Here is an 18,697-nt window from a genome sequence, read left to right as displayed (position 1 = left end):
TGCACGCCAGGCCGACGCTCTACCGCTGAGCCAACCGGCCAGGGCGAGTATAAAATTCTAAACCCCAAATTTATCTTTGAGAATTTTGGAGCAACTATGTCATTCATTCAACAACTAATTCTTAAGTATTTGCTATGTACGGAGTAGTTTTCTAGACACTGGGAAGGAAGCCAGTAAGACAAAATTTCTGCCTTCATGGAGCTTATGGTCTAGCGAGGAAAGAACAACAATAACAAACTAGAAGTAAATTATGTAATTTATTAGAATGAGTGCTATGGCTCCAGCCTGCTGGTTGAGTGGATAGAGCATTGGCCTGGCATGCTGACATCCCAAGTTTGATCCCCAGTTAGGACACACATGGGAAGCAATCATCTGCTTCTTTTCCCTATCCTCTCCCCCTTCTCTCTGTCTTCTTTCATAGCCAGTGGCTCGATTTTTCTGAGCATGGGCTTCAGGCACTAAGGATAACTCAGTTGGTTTGAGCATTGAGCCCCAAACAGGCATTGCCAGGTGGATCCCAGTTGGGTGCATGCGGGAGTCTCCCTGCCTTTCACTTAAAAAAATTAATTAATAATAATAAATAATGAAAGAATGAGTGCTATGTAGAAAAATAAAGGTGGGAACTATTAATTGGATGTTGTACCATCTAGAGCAGGGGTCTCAAACTCGTGGCCCGCCGAACAATTTTGTGCGGCCTGCAGACTAATCCACGAAGTTCAAAATATTTTGGATAAAATTAAGTAAGCCTAGGGGCCTACTTGTATTTTTCATTTCTCTAGCATCCTAGCTAGATATTAGCTTAGTTAACAGCAGTTGTGATGCGAACTACAGTTTCTGGTTGTTTTGTGACACTGAGTAAACTGCATGTACGATTGTGCTTGTACTGATTTTTTTTTGTTTTCAACTGCAGTGAGAAAAGTGTTGCGTAACAGTTGCCTTTTGTAGACCTAGTGCGGCCCGCCTAATGGCTGTGATCTTGCTCTGCGGCCCACATGCTGAGTTGAGTTTGAGACCCCTGATCTAGATTGATTCTGTAGCTCTGTCTTCGGGATTTTTATGTATTGCCTTTTGCCTCTGCTCTGCATTCTTGGGAGGTTTTCCTATCTTAAGGTGTCTAACAGTAACATTTATACTTCTTTATTTTTTAAAATTAGTTTTGTTTATTCATTTTAGAGAACAGAGACAGAGAGAGAAAGAGGGATAGAGAGAAGGGAGGGAGGAGCAGGAAGCATCAACTCCCATATGTGCCTTGACCAGGCAAGCCCAGGGTTTTGAACTGGCGACCTCAGCATTTCAGGTCGATGCTTGATCCACTGTGCCACCACAGGCCAGACCAACAGTAACATTTAAATGCCAAGAGCTTTTATTTTCTGTAGCTTTCCCATAGAATACTTTTCTTATTTTTTGGATATAATTTTTAATTGAGTTACATCATAGAGGAGAGTACATAAAACTGTGTACAGAATAAGGCTGAAACTGGGCCTTCTTGGGCCTGTTTTACTTTAACAGAAGAATGTGATAGACCCAGCTCACTTGGATGTTCTCTCCAGTGAAATGAGTTGCAGTGCTGGGCAGAGGGGACATCACTGGGTGACCTAATTTAGAAGACGTCTATTTCCAGATAGAACATGGAGGTTGGGGTTAGTGTTCTATGGACAGCAGCCACCCCAAAAGGGGAGCATGGAGTCCTGTGTACCCAATGAGGACTGTGAATTTTATCTTAGAGGCAACCTAAATATGTAATGATGTACTGCCTTTTGCCTCTGCTCTGCATTCTTGGGAGGTTTTCCTATCTTAAGGTGTCTAACAGTAACATTTATACTTCTTTATTTTTTAAAATTAGTTTTGTTATTCATTTTAGAGAACAGAGACAGAGAGATATGTAATGATGTCTACTTGTGGTTGACTAATGATGTCCCTGTGTTCATTGGCCATATGTATATCTTCCTTTGTTAAGTATTTGTTCAAATTTGTTGCTTGCTATTTAATTGAGTTGTCTTTAGATTTTTATTTTATTTAGTTTTTCTTTAGATTTTTATTTATTCATTTTAGAGAGGAGAGAGAAAAAGAGAGCAAGAGAGAGAGAGAACAGGGGAGGAGCAGAAAGCATCAACTCCCAGATATGCCTTGAGTTTTAGAAAAAGAAAAGGTTTCTATCCTATTGCGGCGTAGCATTGATAAATTTAATTCTGGCCTGACCTGTGGTGGCGCAGTGGATAAAGCGTCGACCTGGAAATGCTGAGGTCGCCAGTTCGAAACCCTGGGCTTGCCTGGTCAGGCACATATGGGAGTTGATGCTTCCAGCTCCTCCCCCCTTCTCTCTCTCTGTTTCTCTCTCTCCCTCTCTCTCTCTCCTCTCTAAAAATGAATAAATAAAATTTAAAAAAAAATTTAATTCTGGACATGGTGAGTTAAGGAACTTGTGAGATATAACTGAAAATGCCCAGCAGGTTGGCAGTAATTAATATGGATTTGCTTTCAGGAGAATTGAGATGTGTGTGTGTGTGTGTGTGTGTGTGTGTGTGTGTGTGTGTGTGTGTGTGACAGATAGAAACAGACAGGAAGGGGGAGAGAGATGAGAAGCATCAATCGTTGTGGCTCCTTAGTTTGCTTTCTCATATGTGCCTTGACCCAGGGGCTACAGCAGACTGAGTGACCCCTTGCTCAAGCCAGTGACCTTAGGCTAAGGTTGGTGAGCCTTGCTCAAACCAGATGAGCCCGTGCTCAAGTCCGAGACCTCGGGCTTTCAGACCTGGGTCTTCCGCGTACCAGTCCACTGCGCCACTGCCTGGTCAGACAAGAATTGAGTGGATTTTTTTTTTTTCTTCTGAAGCTGAAAACGGGGAGAGACAGTCAGACTCCCGCATGCGCCCGACCGGGATCCACCCGGCACGCCCACCAGGGGCGACGCCCTGCCCACCAGGGGGCGATGCACTGCCCCTCCGGGGCATCGCTCTGCCGCGACCAGAGCCACTCTAGCGCCTGGGGCAGTGGCCAAGAAGCCATCCCCAGCGCCCGGGCCATCTTTGCTCCAATGGAGCCTTGGCTGCGGGAGGGGAAGAGAGAGACAGAGAGAAAGGAGAGGGTGGGGGTGGAGAAGCAAATGGGCGCTTCTCCTATGTGCCCTGGCTGGGAATCGAACCCGGGTCCCCCGCACGCCAGGCCGACGCTCTACCGCTGAGCCAACCGGCCAGGGCGAATTGAGTGGATTTTGAAGTCATTAATATATAAAGTAAATAATGAGTAAAGTTACTCAGAATGAGAAGAGAAGGAAACTTGAAACAATATAGATTTTTCTGTTTTTATCAACTTCATTGAGCTATAATTTATATATAGTAAATGCACCCATTTAAAGTGTATAATTCAGTAAGTTTTGACAAGATTGTGTACACATGAAACCACCACCGTCAACATACAAGAACATTTCTATTGTCCTCATGTCTCCTCAGTCCCCATTTTTAGTCCTTCCCTTTCTCTATATTCAGCTATACGAAACTACTGATTAGCTTTCTTTCACCAGATTAATTTGCTTCTAGAATTTTATGTCTGGTTTCTCTTGTGTCTGGCTTTCACATGGCATAATCCACTTGAGATTCATCCATGTATTTGCATGTATCAGTAGTTCCTTTTTGCTGCCAAGTAGTATACCACATTTAATTTATCCATTCACTAGTTGGACATTTGGGTTCTCATTTTTTGTCTCATGAATAAAGTTTTGTATATATTTATGTACATGTCTGTGTGGATGTACTGTTTTCCTTTCTTTTGGGTAAATGAGGGGTAGCTCAACTTTTTAAGAAACTGCCAGTATTCTAAAGAGGTTGTGACATTTTATGTTTCCACCACGAAGGGTTCTGATTGTTCCAAGTCCTTACTACTCTTAGTGTTCTCACCAATTTTTTTTTCAATCTAATTTTTAGTCATTCTAATAGGAGTGTAATGATGTCTAGTTGTGGTTGACTAATGATGTCTTTGTGTTCATTGGCCATATGTATATCTTTCTTTGTTAAGTATTTGTTCAAATTTGTTGCTTGCTATTTAATTGGGTTGTCTTTAGATTTTTATTTAGTTTTTCTTTAGATTTTTATTTATTCATTTTAGAGAGGAGAGAGAAAAAGAGAGCAAGAGAGAGAGAGAACAAGGAAGGAGCAGAAAGCATCAACTCCCAGATATACCTTGACCAGGCAAGCCCAGGGTTTCAAACCAGTGACCTCAGCGTACCAGGTCAACAGTTCACCCCCTGTGCCACCACAGGTCAGGCTAATTGGGTTGTCTTAATTTTTGAGTTGTAAGGGTTCATATATATTATGTCAGATTATATGTATTTTGAATATTCTGTTGCTTATTTCATTTTCTTAACCGAGTTTTGAAGAACAAGTTTTAATTTTGAAGGTGTCCAATTTCACAATATTTTGTTTTGTGCTAAGAAACAAGAAATCTTGGCTTATCCCAAGTTGGCAAATATTTTTCGTTTCTTTCTTTTTTTAGGTTTATTGTTTTAGCTTTTAATTTCAATCTATGATCCATTCAGAGTTCATCTTTTTTGTGTTGCAAAACACCAATTTCTAGAGGATGAACAAAACGTAGAAAGAGTCCAGGGAAGCAGTTGGAGGTGCCAAACAAAATGCTTTTGAGAATGTAAAAGGAGAAGGTGGGGTCAGTGGGGTTAAATACTGTAGACATCAAGTTTGATTATGGCTGAAAAATATGTCCATATATGGCAATTTGAGTGTCCAGCACTGTGAAGCACATCACTTTTGCTCTCAATTTGTTTGGTCTTTTGGAGTCGGGGTAGATTATGCTTTGAAGAAATGTATGGATAGGAGAAAAGGTGAAGGTGGACACACGAAGAATTTTTTTTTTTGTTCTTGAGATAATGGGCACATTTCTATGATGAAGGGTAAAAATAAAATGAAAATGCGTGGGAGGTGGGGGAGAAGTAAGGTGTAATTGATGGGAAAGGCCCTAGAATGGGACCCAGAGCATAGTGGAGGGATTAGCTTTGATGTGGATAAACCCAATGCTCACCCAGACAGGGCTCCAGAAAGTAAAAGGGGGAAGAGTTTGCAGGGTGAGACAGGTGGAGGAGGAATGGAACTAATCTTTACAAAACCATCTGAAACCTGTTAAGGCAGGCGGTACAATTTTGTAAGTGAGAAGTTCGCTCTCAGAAACTGTCATTTAACAGGTCATTTGGCATGCACGGTTGTGCGTTCGCAGCAAAGCAAAGAAACCATCCCAAGCACCTGAAGCAAAGGTCCTCGACCTGTGTCCAATCCCAGGAGCGACTTTCCGTACTACACGCCCCAGGATGCATCGGGAGAACTCTCCTTTGGAGGCAGCGCCAGCGGTTGTGACGCACAGGCCGGAAGACCCGCCTACCTCCTGAGTCTTGGAAAATCGAAACCTTTTCGTGGTCCCGCAATGCGTCTGGACCAGGCCACGGCTTGGTATCGGCGTATGTCCGCTTTCTACGCCTTGGGCACCTGGAGCCTGTTGGGCTCCTTGATTTTATTCGGCCGGAAAAAGAGCAAGCCATTAGGTAGGGCTCTCCGGCCTGACCTTCCCCCGGACGTGCGGCCTTGGTGGGGTATGCGCCGGGGTGACCCGAGCGGCTTTGCTGTGCTATCAGCGAGCTAATCTGCACAACTGGGGAATGGTTGCTTGGAGCCACTCGTTATAATGGAGTCTGCCAGGAGCTACATTTTTAATTCTCTTATCTAAGTCTTCTTCATATTTTGAACGAGGCCAGCCCTTATACTCAGAATTTGAAGGATCAGTAATGTTCGAAATGCAATTTTCAGACCCTGGACGGCGGTGCTTCTGTTAGCATTAGTCCTGGTCGCATTTGGCGAGCAAACAATTGTGGCAGCGTTTGTACCAGCTAAGGACCTTCCCCGTTACTGAGTGGAAAGGAAATCCCTTAGCTTTCCAAGATGTGCTTGGAAATCTGAATATACTTCTCTAGTCGTTTAGTGGTTGCCTGGGGCTGGATGGGAGGAGTAATGCAGAGTGACAGCAAAAAGGGGTTTCTTTTTGTGGATTAAAATATTGTAAAATTGTTGTGCTCGTTGCCTAGACTTGAATATACCAAAAACCATTTAATGATACGTTTTATTTATTTATTTTTTTTAATTTTACTTATTCATTTTATAGAGGAGAGGGAGAGAGAGAGAGAGAGAGAGAGAGAGAGAGAGAGAGAGAGGAGAGAGAGGCAGGGGGGAGGAGCTGGAAGCATCAACTCCCATATGTGCCTTGACCAGGCAAGCCCAGGGTTTCGAACCGGCAACCTCAGCATTTCCAGGTTGATACTTTTAATGATACGTTTTAAATGAGTAATTGTATGACATGTTAAGTATGTATCTCAGTAAAGCTGTTATGTTGAAGCTGTGCTGAAGATTACATTTGGTGATGAAGATTGTCAGTGCCCTGAATGTACACTGTCCAATATTGAGCGTTTAAAAATATTTTAGTTTCTGTAGTGGTCACGTTTTGTTTGTTTTTCTTGTTTACGGAAAGAAAATGGTGTCGGTATCTAATGAGGGTGGGGATAATTCTATTTTATTTACAAAACTTTAGTAATAATTTACATGACTGATTTCAAAATTAGAAGTTAATAATTGAGGTGTTCTAGTTTTTTGTTTGTTTTTTCTGAAGTGAGAAGCAGGGAGGCAGAGAGACTCCCGCATGAGCCTGAGTGGAATCCACCAGGCATGCCCTCTAGGGGGTGATGCTATGTGGATCTGGGCCGTTGTTCCGCTGCAACGGAGCCATTCTAGTGCCTGAGGCGGAAGCCATGGATCCATCCTCAGTGCCCCGGCCAACTTTGCTCCAATGGAGTCTTGGCTTTAGGAGGGGAAGAGGGGAAGGAGAGGGGGAAGGGTGGAGAAGCATATGGGCACTTCTCCTGTGTGTCCTGGCTAGAATTGAACCTGGGACTTCCACACGCTGGGCTGACATTATCACTGAGTCAGCCGGCCAGGGCTTGAGGTGTTCAATTATTTTAAATGGTGATGATGTAGGACAAAAAGATGTCTCAAAAAAGGAAATCCTGGGCCAAGTAATTCTTGTCTTAGTTTATTTTATTTCCAGGACTTTACTAAATAATTTTGATGATTACTTCCTAAGTAAAAAGTTAATAATTCAGGTGTTCCATATTTTTTAAAGGTGATGAATTAGAGCAGAAGGATGAAATAATTGAGCCCCCGAAAGGGTTTTATGTGGAAACGATTATCACATATAAAGAAGATTTTGTTCCAATTACTGACAAGATCGCCAACTATTGGAAATCATGGACTGGAGGCCCTGGACCAGAATCATGATTAACGGCGGAATTCTGAAAACCAGGACTTTGGTTCAGCGTATACATTTGATAGATGCCTTGATTACCATTTTATGTTTGTGAGATGTGTATACATTTAACTAATTTTGCTGTAAAATAGTCACTAATAATATGCAATAAATATTTCCTTGAGGAAAAGTAAATTTACATATTCAACAAGTGTGTCCCTCTGTACTTTTATGAGTGAAAAGTTAAAGTGAAAATTTACATTGAGGTCTTTAAGCTTGCTTTCTGAAACTAGTGAATAAACTTTATATTTCTTTTATGTTTCTGTCAGACATGGCTTTAGTGGTCCATTAATGGTTAGATTCAGCAAATCTCTATTTTCAGTTTGGGATTTGTAGCAGCCCTTTGGATACTGTTGGGTACTTGGCAAATATGTTATGAACTAAATAGACAACTTGTTATTTAGGAACAGAGCAGGTGTTGATTAAATCCCAGCTGTGACTTAAGTATATTCTAGAGGCAGGGAATACAAAGTTGGGACAATATGCTTCCTGCCCTAGAGTGCTGCATTGGTTTCTTTACTGGCCTCTTGGTTGCAAGGAACAAAATCACATAAGTGAACTTAAATCAAGGGGGTGTTTATAAAAAATGTGTATGGACACCACAGAATTAGAGCAGATTATGTTGCAGTTTTAGGAGGGCCTGGCACCAGGAACCACCCACTCAACCGTCCTGCCTGCCTCTGGCTGAAATAAATTCTAATAAACTATTATGAAATTTTTCTACAAGTTTGGATGTTCTTATTTCAACATACATGTACTTAAGAATGGGTTCCTAAGTCTGGTAATTCGGTAACTTGAATCTTTAAAGTTTTGCTAGCTAAATTAAACTACAACATTAATTATTGAACATAGGTTTACTTTTTGCTTCTCATAGAGGAACTAAGGATATTTGAGTCTATTAATAAACATGTTTTGTTCCACATTAAAAAGATTTTGTGCTGTGAGGAAATATATATTTATTTATTTATTTTTATTCAGTTAGAGGAGGGGAGGCAGAGGCAGACTCTCGCATGTGCGGGGACTGGGATTCACCTGGCAAACCCTCTAGGAGGCGATGCTCTATCCATCTGGAGGGTTGCTCCGTTGTTCAACAACTGAGCTTCACTTAGTGCCTGAGGTGGAGGCTATGGAGCCATCCTCAGTTCCTGGGGCAAACTCACTCCAATGGAGCCTTGGCTGCAGGAGGGGAAGAAAGAGAGAGAAAGAAGCGAGAGGGGAAGGGTGTAGAAGCAGATGGGCTCTTCTGTGTGCCTTGACCGGGAATTGAACCCAGGACATCCATATGCCAGGTCAACACTACCATTGAGCAAAACTGCCAGGACCGGAAATATATATTTCTATAAATTATAAAATGTGTTTATAAAAGAATACTGGTGTGACAGTTCCAAGTTGTTTACTCCTTAGTTTTTCCCTAGAAATTGGGATTTTTAAAGGTTAAGAAGTCTAATATGTGTAATTAAAGGTACAAAAATTAATGTGTATACAAGAAAAATAGGATGTACTTGGCTCAAAGAAGGTGTAAGATGTGGAAATGTGTTTTCCTTAAGGGAAATGAAATAATTTTCTCCAGATTATTTCTGAGTAAGAGAACAAGGGACATACTAAAGCAGACACAGAAAGTTGAAGAAACTTTATGAAAAAGTATTTTTTTTTATGTGCCCAGTTAAGGCACATATGAGATAGAGAGAGAGTCAGAGAGAGGGATAGACAGGGACAGACAGACAGGAATGGAGAGATGAGAAGCATCAATCATTAGATTTTCGTTGTACATTGCGACACCTTAGTTGTTCATTGATTGCTTTCTCATATGTGCCTTGACCGTGGGCCTTCAGCAGACCGAGTAACCCCTTGCTCGAGCCAGCAACCTTGGGTCCAAGCTGGTGAGCCTTGCTCAAACCAGATGAGCCCACACTCAAGCTGGCGATCTCGGGGTCTCGAACCTGGGTCCTTGGCATCCCAGTCCGATGCTCTATCCACTGCAGCACCGCCTGGTCAGTGAAAAAGTAATCTTGAGGAAGGAAAGTTTAGAAGTGAAACTGAGTAAGAGGAAATAATTTCAATGAATTTAAATATCAAAAGTAAGATGTAAAATTAGAGTTTGGTTTTCTCTTTACTATAGAGGACAAAGTTTTCTTAGACTATTGGTCTGCTACTGATATTTTGAAAAATTTTTCTGCCTAGAAAGCAGAGATTATGTGTTTTATCAAAATAATTTTCTGTATTTTATATTATCTTAGTCCTTGATTATCTAAGAAAACCAAATCTCTTCAATAGTAAGAACAAATTTTGCTAACAGGTATGTAAACCTCTGTATTTGTCTTTCAAAAAATAGTTTTGTCACTGGTTAAATGGATACTTAAGTATTACTTCATAACGACCTATCCTCTTTAGTCAAATGTCCAAACCTTTTGAGATATTTTAAGAATCTTCCCAATTGGCCTGTGGTGGCGCAGTGGATAAAGAGTTGACCTGGAATGCTCAGGTTGCCCATTTAAAACCCTGGTTTTGCCTGGTCAAGGCACATATGACAAGCTATTAATGAACAACTGCTGTGGAGCAGCTGTGGGTTGATACTTCTTGCTCTTCTATCCCTCTCTTTCTCTTGAAAAAATAAATAAAAAAAGGGAGAATCTTCCCATAGTTAGGTTTAGTTAACTTCCCATAGTTAACTTTCATGGGAAGCATTAGAAAATGTGGTGACAGCCTGACCAGGTGGTGGCGCAGTGGATAGAGCCTCGGACTGGGATGTGGAAGGACCCAGGTTCGAGACCCCGAGGTCACCAGCTTGAGTGCGGGCTCATTTGGCTTGAGCAAAGAGCTCACCAGCTTGGACCCAAGGTTGCTGGCTCCAGCAGGGGATTACTCAGTCAGCTGAAGGCCCGCGGTCAAGGCACATGTGAGAAAGCAATCAATGAACAACTAAGAAGTCGCAACGCAACGAGAAACTGATGATTGATGCTTTTCATCTCTCTCCGTTCCTGTCTGTCTGTCTCTGTCTATCTCTGCCTCTAAAAAAAAAAAAAAAAAGAAAAAAAAAAGAAAATGTGGTGACAGCCTAACCAGGCGGTAGCACAGTGGATAGAGCATGGGACTGGGACGCAGAGGACCTGGGTTCGAAACCCTGAGGTTGCCAGATTGAGCGCAGGGTTGCTGGCTTGAGCCCAAAGGTCACTGGCTTGAGCAAGGGGTCACTGCTCTGTTTTAGTCCTCCAGTTAAGGCACATATGAGGAAGCAATCAATGGACAACTAAGGAGCCGCAGCAAAGAGACACAATGAAGAATTGATGCTCTCATCCCTCCCTTTCTGTCTGTCCCTATCCCTCTCTCTATCTCTGTCTCTGTCACCAAAAAAAGAAAGAAAAGAAAATGTGGTGACAAGCTTCTAGAGTATATTGTAAAGATAAACAATAGCATGAATAGGGAAGATTGTAGGAAACCCAAGGCAGCCACTTGGTTCTTTCAGGCTTCTGGCAAACCCCGTTTTTTCTTTTCTTTTCTTTTTTTTTTTCTTTTTGCATTTCTTCATCACCATACTACATTTAAGCCAGATTTTATTCAACTGCAGTTGGGATGGGTTATCAATATGTTAACATTGTATGATTCCTGGACAGGTTAAAGCCTTCCCCTAATGAAAGGCTGACACCCTCACAATGGCAAACACTGTTAGAAAATGTGTTTGTGCCTGACCTGTGGTGGCGCAGTGGATAAAGCGTCAACCTGGAAACACTGAGGTTGCCGGTTCAAAACCTTGGCTTGCCTGGTCAAGGCACATATGGGAGTTGATGCTTCCTGCTCCTCCCCCTTCTCTCTCTCTCTCTTTCTCTCTCTCTCCCCCCCTAAAATGAATAAATAAATAAATAAATATTAAAAAAAAAAAGAAAGAAAAGAAAATGTGTTTGTCCCTTGGGGTATGCCTTCTGCAACCTCTGAGAAAATCATATGAACTTTGATGGACAGCCTTGAAAATTTCTTGGAATTATCACTGAACCTATCACCTTCAATTATCAAGCAGGGTTGAGAGAACTAATGGAAAAACTGGATTCAAGCAGAAATTTAATTATATGGGATTGAATGAACTGATGAGAACGGTTACAACTTTTATGATTTTTGTTTGAAACATTGCTGGGTTTTTGGTTTTAATTTGGTTGTTTTTTGTTTTTTTGTTTGTTTGTTTTTTTACAAATAGAAGAAAAAAATCTTTCTCTAAAGGTAGCTATGGGCCCTAGCCGGTTGGCTCAATGGTAGAACATTGACCCAGTGTGTTGATGTCCTGGGTTTGATTCCCGGCCAAGGCACATAGGAGAAGTGCCCATCTGCTTCTCCCCCTCTCCCCCTCTCACTTCTCTCTCTCTCTCTTCTCCCCTTCTGCAGCCAGGACTCAATTGGAGTGAGTTGGCCTTGGGAGCTAAGGATGGCTCCATGGCCTCTGCCTCAGGCACTAAAAAATGGCTTCGGTTGCAACAGAGCATTGCCCAGATGGACAGAGCATGCCCTCTAGTGGGCTTGCCGGGTGGGAGTCTGTCTCTGCCTCCCCTCCTCTCAGTAAAATAAAAATATATATAATAATAAAGCTACCTATGACTTTGAGTGATTTGTAAACTATACTTTTGTAAACAGAACTGAAACATTTGTTCATTTTTTCCCTACTTGATTACTCCAGAATTTAGAAACTCGCAGTGTCATCATTTTCATGGCAAAATTGTTATTTGCAGAAGTTCAGTAAGAATCTGTTCTTAAAACAGGAGATAATTGGAAATGTTACATTATTAAAGACTTGACTGGAATGTCATTTGAGAGAGACATGCATAGATTCAGATATGACCAGACAGCATTAATATTGACTGATGGAAGCCAATAAAAACCCTTGGAAACATTATCTTGGTACCTTGCTTACACAGTTCCCAGCAGCCTTACCAGGTGAGTAAAGAATGTCACTTTTTGGCAGGTGCAGGAACCTCAGGATATATTGCTGAGCTTGAGAGGAGAGGAACATACCCAAATCTATGGATATTGCAGGCAGTGTTTGATGGCAAGTTCTTGCCATGGCTTTTCTGGTCATGAGAGGCTTTTTAAAGTTCACTCTGAAGATTCCTTATAAAAAATTCCAGCACAGCACATTTAAAAGAGTCCATGTGGTGGAATACTGAGGTTACCAGTTCAAAATCCTGGGCTTGTCTGGTCAAGGCACATACTAGAAGCAACTACAAGTTGATGCTTTCTACTCCTCACCCTGCCATTATCTCTCTCTCTCCTGTCTCTAATAAGTCGATGAATAAAATCTTTTAAAAAACAAAACAAAACAGGTTCTAATGCCTGACCTGTGATGGCACAGTGGATAAGGAGTCCACCTGGAACACTGAGGTCACTGGTTTGAAACCCTGGGCTTGCCTGGTCAAGGCACAGTATGGGAAGCAACTATGACTTGATGCTCCCCACTCTGCCCTTCTCTCTCTCCGTCTCCTCTAAAAAATGAATAAATAAAATCTTTAAAAACATAAATAAAAAAGCCCATGTGGTTAATTACTATTCTTGCTGGACTTATACAAAGTAATCAGGCCAAGTTTATTGAAATGACTTACCTGTATTTTGCAAATAAATTAGTCTTAATTTGGCTATCTTTGGTAAATATGATTTTAGAGGAAAAATTATGTTTAAATAGAAACTATAATAGACCTTTATGGATATTAAATTCTAGTGTTGTTTATTATCTTTTGAGTTTTTTGTTTTCTTTCTGTAAACTGGATTGAATCTTTAATTCTAGTTCTCTCCATCTGCCTAGGACTGTCAAACTGTTTCCAATTTTTCTTTCATCCTTTGACTTGGAATCACTGAGAACTGAAACTGTCCCTTTCCCAAGGCCAAGCTGAAGTTGGACAACTTAACTGATTTCAGAGAAATTACCACAACAGTTCATATATGGACGCTCATATATGCCAATTGAAGAAAGATTGCCAGAGAAGCTCAAACTGCAGGCCAGGAGAATCTCACACTGTAACTGCGTGCCCTCATTCAATCTGAAGATGATTCCAAGACAGACATTCAGAAATCTCAACTGCCTGCCTAAGAACTCAGAAATAGATTATGGTCTGCTTCAATCATTAAGCTTTACTATTATATTTTTGTTTCCTCAGAGATGTTTTTTACTAAAGACCTGCATCATAATCCTAAATTTAGGAGCTCACCGTCATCACTACCTCCTGAAATGAGACAAATATTTGAACTCAACCTTTCTCAAGACAGACTGATTTAATGAGATATAGAGCAATCTATCAACCCAACTTCCAGAATGTGAAACTTCCAGGGAAGTTTCAGAGGTGGGAACTGGGGGGTACAGAAAGAACCACCTCAACATGTATCTCTGTGATATGTGAATTGTTTTTCTTCTTTTTTTTTTGTATTTTTCTGAAGTTGGAAACGGGGAGAGACAGTCAGACAAACTCCCGCATACACCCAACCGGGATCCACCTGGCATGCCCACCAAGGGGTGATGCTCTGCCCATCTGGGGTGTTGCTCTGTTGCGACTAGAGCCATTCTAGCACCTGAGGCAGAGGCCACAGAGCCATCCTCAACGCCCGGGCCATCTTTGCTCCAATGGAGCCTTGGCTGCGGGAGGGGAAGAGAGAGACAGAGAGGAAGGAGAGGGGAAGGGGTGGAGAAGCAGATGGGCGCTTCTCCTGTGTGCCCTGGCCGGGAATCAAACCCAGGACTCCTGCATGCCAGGCCGACGCTCTACCACTGAGCCAACCGGCCAGGGCCGTGAATTGTTTTTGAACTAAAGGCAACTTAGCTGTGGGCTCAAGAGAAACATATGCCCCTCAACTACCTAGAACTTGAATTGGGGGTTTTGCCCATAAAAAGAACCTCTTTTGCCTGACTGGTTGGTGGCGCAGTGGATAGAGCGGCAGACTGGGATGTGGAGGACCCAGGTTTGAGACCCTGAGGTCACAAGCTTGAGCGTGGGCTCATCTGGTTTGAGCAAAGCTCACCAGCTTGGATCCAAGGTCGCTGGCTTGAGCAAAGGGTTACTCGGTCTGCTGCAGCCCCACGGTCAAGGCACAAATGAGAAAACAATCAATGAACAACTAAGGTGTAGGCAATGAAAAACTGATGATTGATGCTTCTCATCTCTCTCTGTTCCTGTCTGTCTGTCCCTATCTATCCCTCTCTCTGACTCTGTCTCTCTCTCTGTCACTGTAAAAAAAAAGAAAAGAAAGAAAACAGATAACCTCCTTTAACCTATTTATAGGGCAAGGCAAACTACTAATTATTAAACATGCTCTCTCAGAAATGACCCTTTGAAGCCCCCAAAGCACCTTAACATTCCTACTCAGGCTGTCTTATATTCCCGTGTTCCCTTTCTCTCTTTGAACCTCTCATGCATGTGGGGTCTCTGACTCTTGTCCCACAAGTATGTATGTATTAAATTTGGTTAGTTTCTCATGTTAATCTGAGTTGTGTTTATTTGATTATTAGACCAGTCGGAAGAAGCTTGAGGGTAAAGTTTCTTCCTTCCTCACAGATTATACATTTTTGACAGAAATACCACAAAGCTGATATGTCTTTCTTAGTGCAGTGGCAGGAAGTATATAGTGTTTGTCTCATTACTGGTGTGGTTAACTTTGGCCATTTCATTAAGGTGATTTAGTGAGTAGTGTTAACATTCAAGCATAGTAATTTGTATTCTTTCCTGGCCAAATGACTTTTTTTTGTTCTTTATTTGAAGGATTTCTCTTGTATGAGGAGGAAAAGTTTTCCTCAGCACTCCCAGGATCCCTCGGTGGGTCTGAGAATTAAACTGATTGAACAAGAGAAAAGCATACAAATTTGTTTTACTTGAGACATCACTCAATCAATCAATACCTGACACAGGAGCCTTCATAAGGAAAAGAGACCATATGAAAGACCAGAATATTTTTAGGTTTGATGAATATGGGGCAGTAGTGGAGGAATATGATATTTCAAGTAATATGAAGGTAACTAGTAAATTGGGGAGACTAGCAAGGCCTGCTTGTTCTTGGAGATAAGGATGCTCTTCCCTTCAAGTGCAGCAAAGGCACCTCTCACGTGCAGTATTTATGACCTGTTCCAGAGAAGAAGGGTTAGGGAAGGTCTGAGTGACTTTCCTGCTTCTGTTTTCTCAAACTCCTCCAGCTTTACATATTCAGTATGCCAAAGTGCCGTGTTGGGGGTAGTGTGTCCTGAACGTTATCATTCTACACCCATCAATGTTACTAGAAAATGGTAAGAAGACACACTGAGAGAAACTTATTTTTACCAGTGATAATGATTTGTTAGGGTGATATTTGCATAGTCCTTTGCAGCTTTCTAAGCATTTTTACATAGTCTATTTTATTTAAATCTCCTAACAACCCTGCAGGGTTGGGGCCAGTAGATGTGGGCTAAGTATTTAGAGTAAGAGTGAGAATTACAGCAGACATCTCTGTACTACCATGACCTGGTTAAGTCAAATGAATAATACTTAAATAGTTAAATGGCTATTTTAGGCAGCATCTACATCTTTTTATCTTGTTTTATCTTGTTCTGTCTGGTTTCTGAGAAGCCACTGAGGCAGGAAGACAAGGGAAAAACTATTTGGGAGGCTATCGGGGCAGTGGCATGGATGGAAAAGGGGAAGAGGAATCAATTACCATTAGGATTCAGGATACTCTGGGATATAGGAATGATGGCTCTCCGGCGAGAGGAAGTGAGGAAACGCAGGTGCAGAGAGACTGGTCTCAGCCGACCTAGGTCTGGGCAGAGGTGGGGATCCAGGGTCGGGCGGGACCTCGCCGTGCGTGGAGCAAGACCAAGAATGGGGCGGGCCTACCACTGAATGGGCGGTTTACAGTAAGGTTTTGGCGTGGGCAGGACCAACCTTTAGGTGAGCGTGACAGACCCCGCCGGCCCTCGCCAACCTGACCTGACGGGGCGGCCAGGCGCGCTTCCCGGTGTTACCTGCAGAGGGCGCTGGCCGCAGAAGCGCCCGCAGAGTCCGCGGCCGGAAGAAGCGCGACACCGCCCCACTCACGCCAGCCGTCGCCATGAAGGCCGTGGTGCAGCGTGTCACCCGGGCCAGCGTCACAGGTCAGTCGGGCGGGGCCGGCCCGGGAGAAGCTGCTCCGACCCTGAGCCCGGCAGTCCCTGGGCGCCCCGCGACGGTTTCCCCACACGGTCCCCGGGGCCGCGCTGGCCGCTCTGGCCGGTGCGCGAGCCCGGACCCCTCAGTCTCGGTCCCGGCCCGGCTCGGGGCACTGCCGCGGCCCCAGGTCGCTGTCCCTGTGCCTGGGGGTCGGGGGGAACCCAGCGCGCCCCAGGATCTCTCTGGGTTCACCATAAACGCGCCTTCCCGTTTTTATTTTGGTTCTGAGTACCGTGTGGCAGCTCTTCCGAGGACCCCCGCAGTGGAATATTGCACAAACACGTAGGCAACGTTTATGGAGCAAGAACATCCGCTTTACCAACGTCCTATTTTAAATGAACCATTTTGCCCATTTTCTGCATGCCCCAATTTGGAGGGAGCTTGACTCGCAATGAAATGCGCAGATGTGAAGAGTGGTTCCTGCCGATGAGTTCTGCGGGCTGCCTGCGTCCACGTGACCAGCCCGCTCCCTGCCCCAGAACACTCCTGGTCCTCTCTCCCTGACCCCCGGGGAATGGGGTCAGAATCTTAAGAATTAAGGATAAAGTAATTCTACTGATTTCTTGTGGGTCAAGCTACCCACCCCTTGATCACTGTATTCTAATATGAACAATGATTAATGTTAATCACTGTTAACGGAGTCCAGATGATTAATGTAGATAAAGTAGTAAGGTGAACAATTGTCCTCCTTTAGGGAGGACAGTCCTTCTTTTGTAAGTTCCGTCCTCCCTGGAAAAGTGTGTCCTCCTACATGTCCTCCTTTTTGATACTGGAAGACTAATCTGTAAATGTCCATATTTGATCGATGCAGAGTCAATCCATTGCATGAGATGTGACATATTTGTATCGAAATGAGTACTTTTTTTCTTACAATTATTATTAAAAATTAACAGGCATGTAAGCATAATTTTATTTTTATTTATTTATTTATTTTTGTATTTTTCTGGAGTTGGAAACGGGGAGGCAGTCAGACAGACTCCCACATGCGCCCAACGGGGATACACCCAGCATGCCCACCAGGGGGGATGCTCTGCCCATCTGGGCCGTTGCTCTGTTGCAACCAGAGCCATTCTAGTGCCTGAGGCAGAGGTCACAGAGCCATCCTCAGCGCCTGGGCCAACTTTGCTCCAATGGAGCCTTGGCTGCTGGAGGGGAAGAGAGAGACAGAGAGGAAGGAGAGGGGGAGGGGTGGATAAGCAGATGGGCGCTTCTTCTGTGTGCCCTGGCTGGGAATCGAACCCAGGACTCCTGCACACCAGGCCGATGCTCTACCACTGAGCCAACCAGCCAGGGCCAATAATTATAATATAAAATATTACAAATGTTTTTATTATGCGTTTATTATATTATAGTGTATTATTGTTGCAGTGAATAAAATGTTTCTTTTAGTTATGATATTGTTTTCTTCAATTTATTTTTGTCCTTTTCATTGTAAAAAAGTTGATCACCTTAAAAATAGTCACTTTAAAAACTCAAACCAAGACAATAAGGATATTTAAACATTTTTAGTGAATAATTTTAGATAGTTTTCTAGCCTATTTGATTTTTATAGGCAGAATTATAATATTGTTTGAGTTCAGATAATTCCAGATATCCTTCAAGCCAGTCTACACCAAATATGTGTTCTTGTGTTTACAAAAGTATAAATCTAGAAACAAAACAATGAAATGCCCTAAATAAGTAGCCAAACCCAGCAAAACCATATACAGGTATTTAGATCTGTGATTCAACTTTTCAACCCTGCCTAATGGTTTCTAAGCTGTTCTGGTAACTGCTTTTGGGTATGGCCCCAGAGTAATGGGAAATAGAATAACAGGGATTTATGGGATTTTTAAAACCAAAAAATTTTCTAGCATTGTAGTTAATATTTAATGTCATCAAACTAGGATAATTCATAGATGAAAAGATTATTTTTTCTTTTTTGAGAAGAACCTTGCAGTTTGCTTTATGTGGTCATCAACAATGAATAAACTTTGGAGAATTTAGGTTTTGATCTCGTGTCTCTGAATTCTCCATTCTGGAATATTGAAGACGTGTTCTGTGAAGTTGGCTGAATAGTTTGAGTGATTTTAGTTTACTATTTAAATTGTATACTTTTAGTTAAATAAATGAAAACTTGCTACTAAAAAGGTAAGTATTTATTGTGGGAAAGTGTTAATAAAATGGAATTCTCTCTCAGTGCTAGGGGGACCTTGGAGTTAGCCAGG

The 18,697-nt window shown here is 42.5% G+C and overlaps 2 protein-coding genes across 2 annotated transcripts in view; both read left to right on the top strand.

Moving 5' to 3' along the window:
* Window positions 1-5,349: 5,349 nt before the first annotated feature.
* SMIM26 (small integral membrane protein 26) lies at window positions 5,350-7,485 on the top strand. The gene is made up of 2 exons (XM_066234667.1): window positions 5,350-5,542; window positions 7,168-7,485. The coding sequence occupies exons 1-2, from the start codon at window positions 5,425-5,427 to the stop codon at window positions 7,320-7,322; spliced, it is 273 nt and encodes a 90-aa protein (XP_066090764.1). The 5' UTR covers window positions 5,350-5,424; the 3' UTR covers window positions 7,323-7,485.
* Window positions 7,486-16,220: 8,735 nt separating this feature from the next.
* Window positions 16,221-18,697, top strand: part of DTD1 (D-aminoacyl-tRNA deacylase 1) — a 227,232-nt gene continuing 224,755 nt past the window's right edge. The window contains exon 1 of the mRNA XM_066235051.1: window positions 16,221-16,435. Within this exon, the coding sequence (XP_066091148.1) occupies window positions 16,393-16,435 (43 nt within the window). The 5' untranslated portion in view covers window positions 16,221-16,392. The remainder of the gene's footprint in view (window positions 16,436-18,697) is intronic.

The sequence above is a fragment of the Saccopteryx bilineata genome, chromosome 6 (assembly GCF_036850765.1).
Source record: "Saccopteryx bilineata isolate mSacBil1 chromosome 6, mSacBil1_pri_phased_curated, whole genome shotgun sequence".
Classification (NCBI taxonomy): domain Eukaryota; kingdom Metazoa; phylum Chordata; class Mammalia; order Chiroptera; family Emballonuridae; genus Saccopteryx; species Saccopteryx bilineata.
This window is presented reverse-complemented; position numbering and strand designations above follow the sequence as displayed.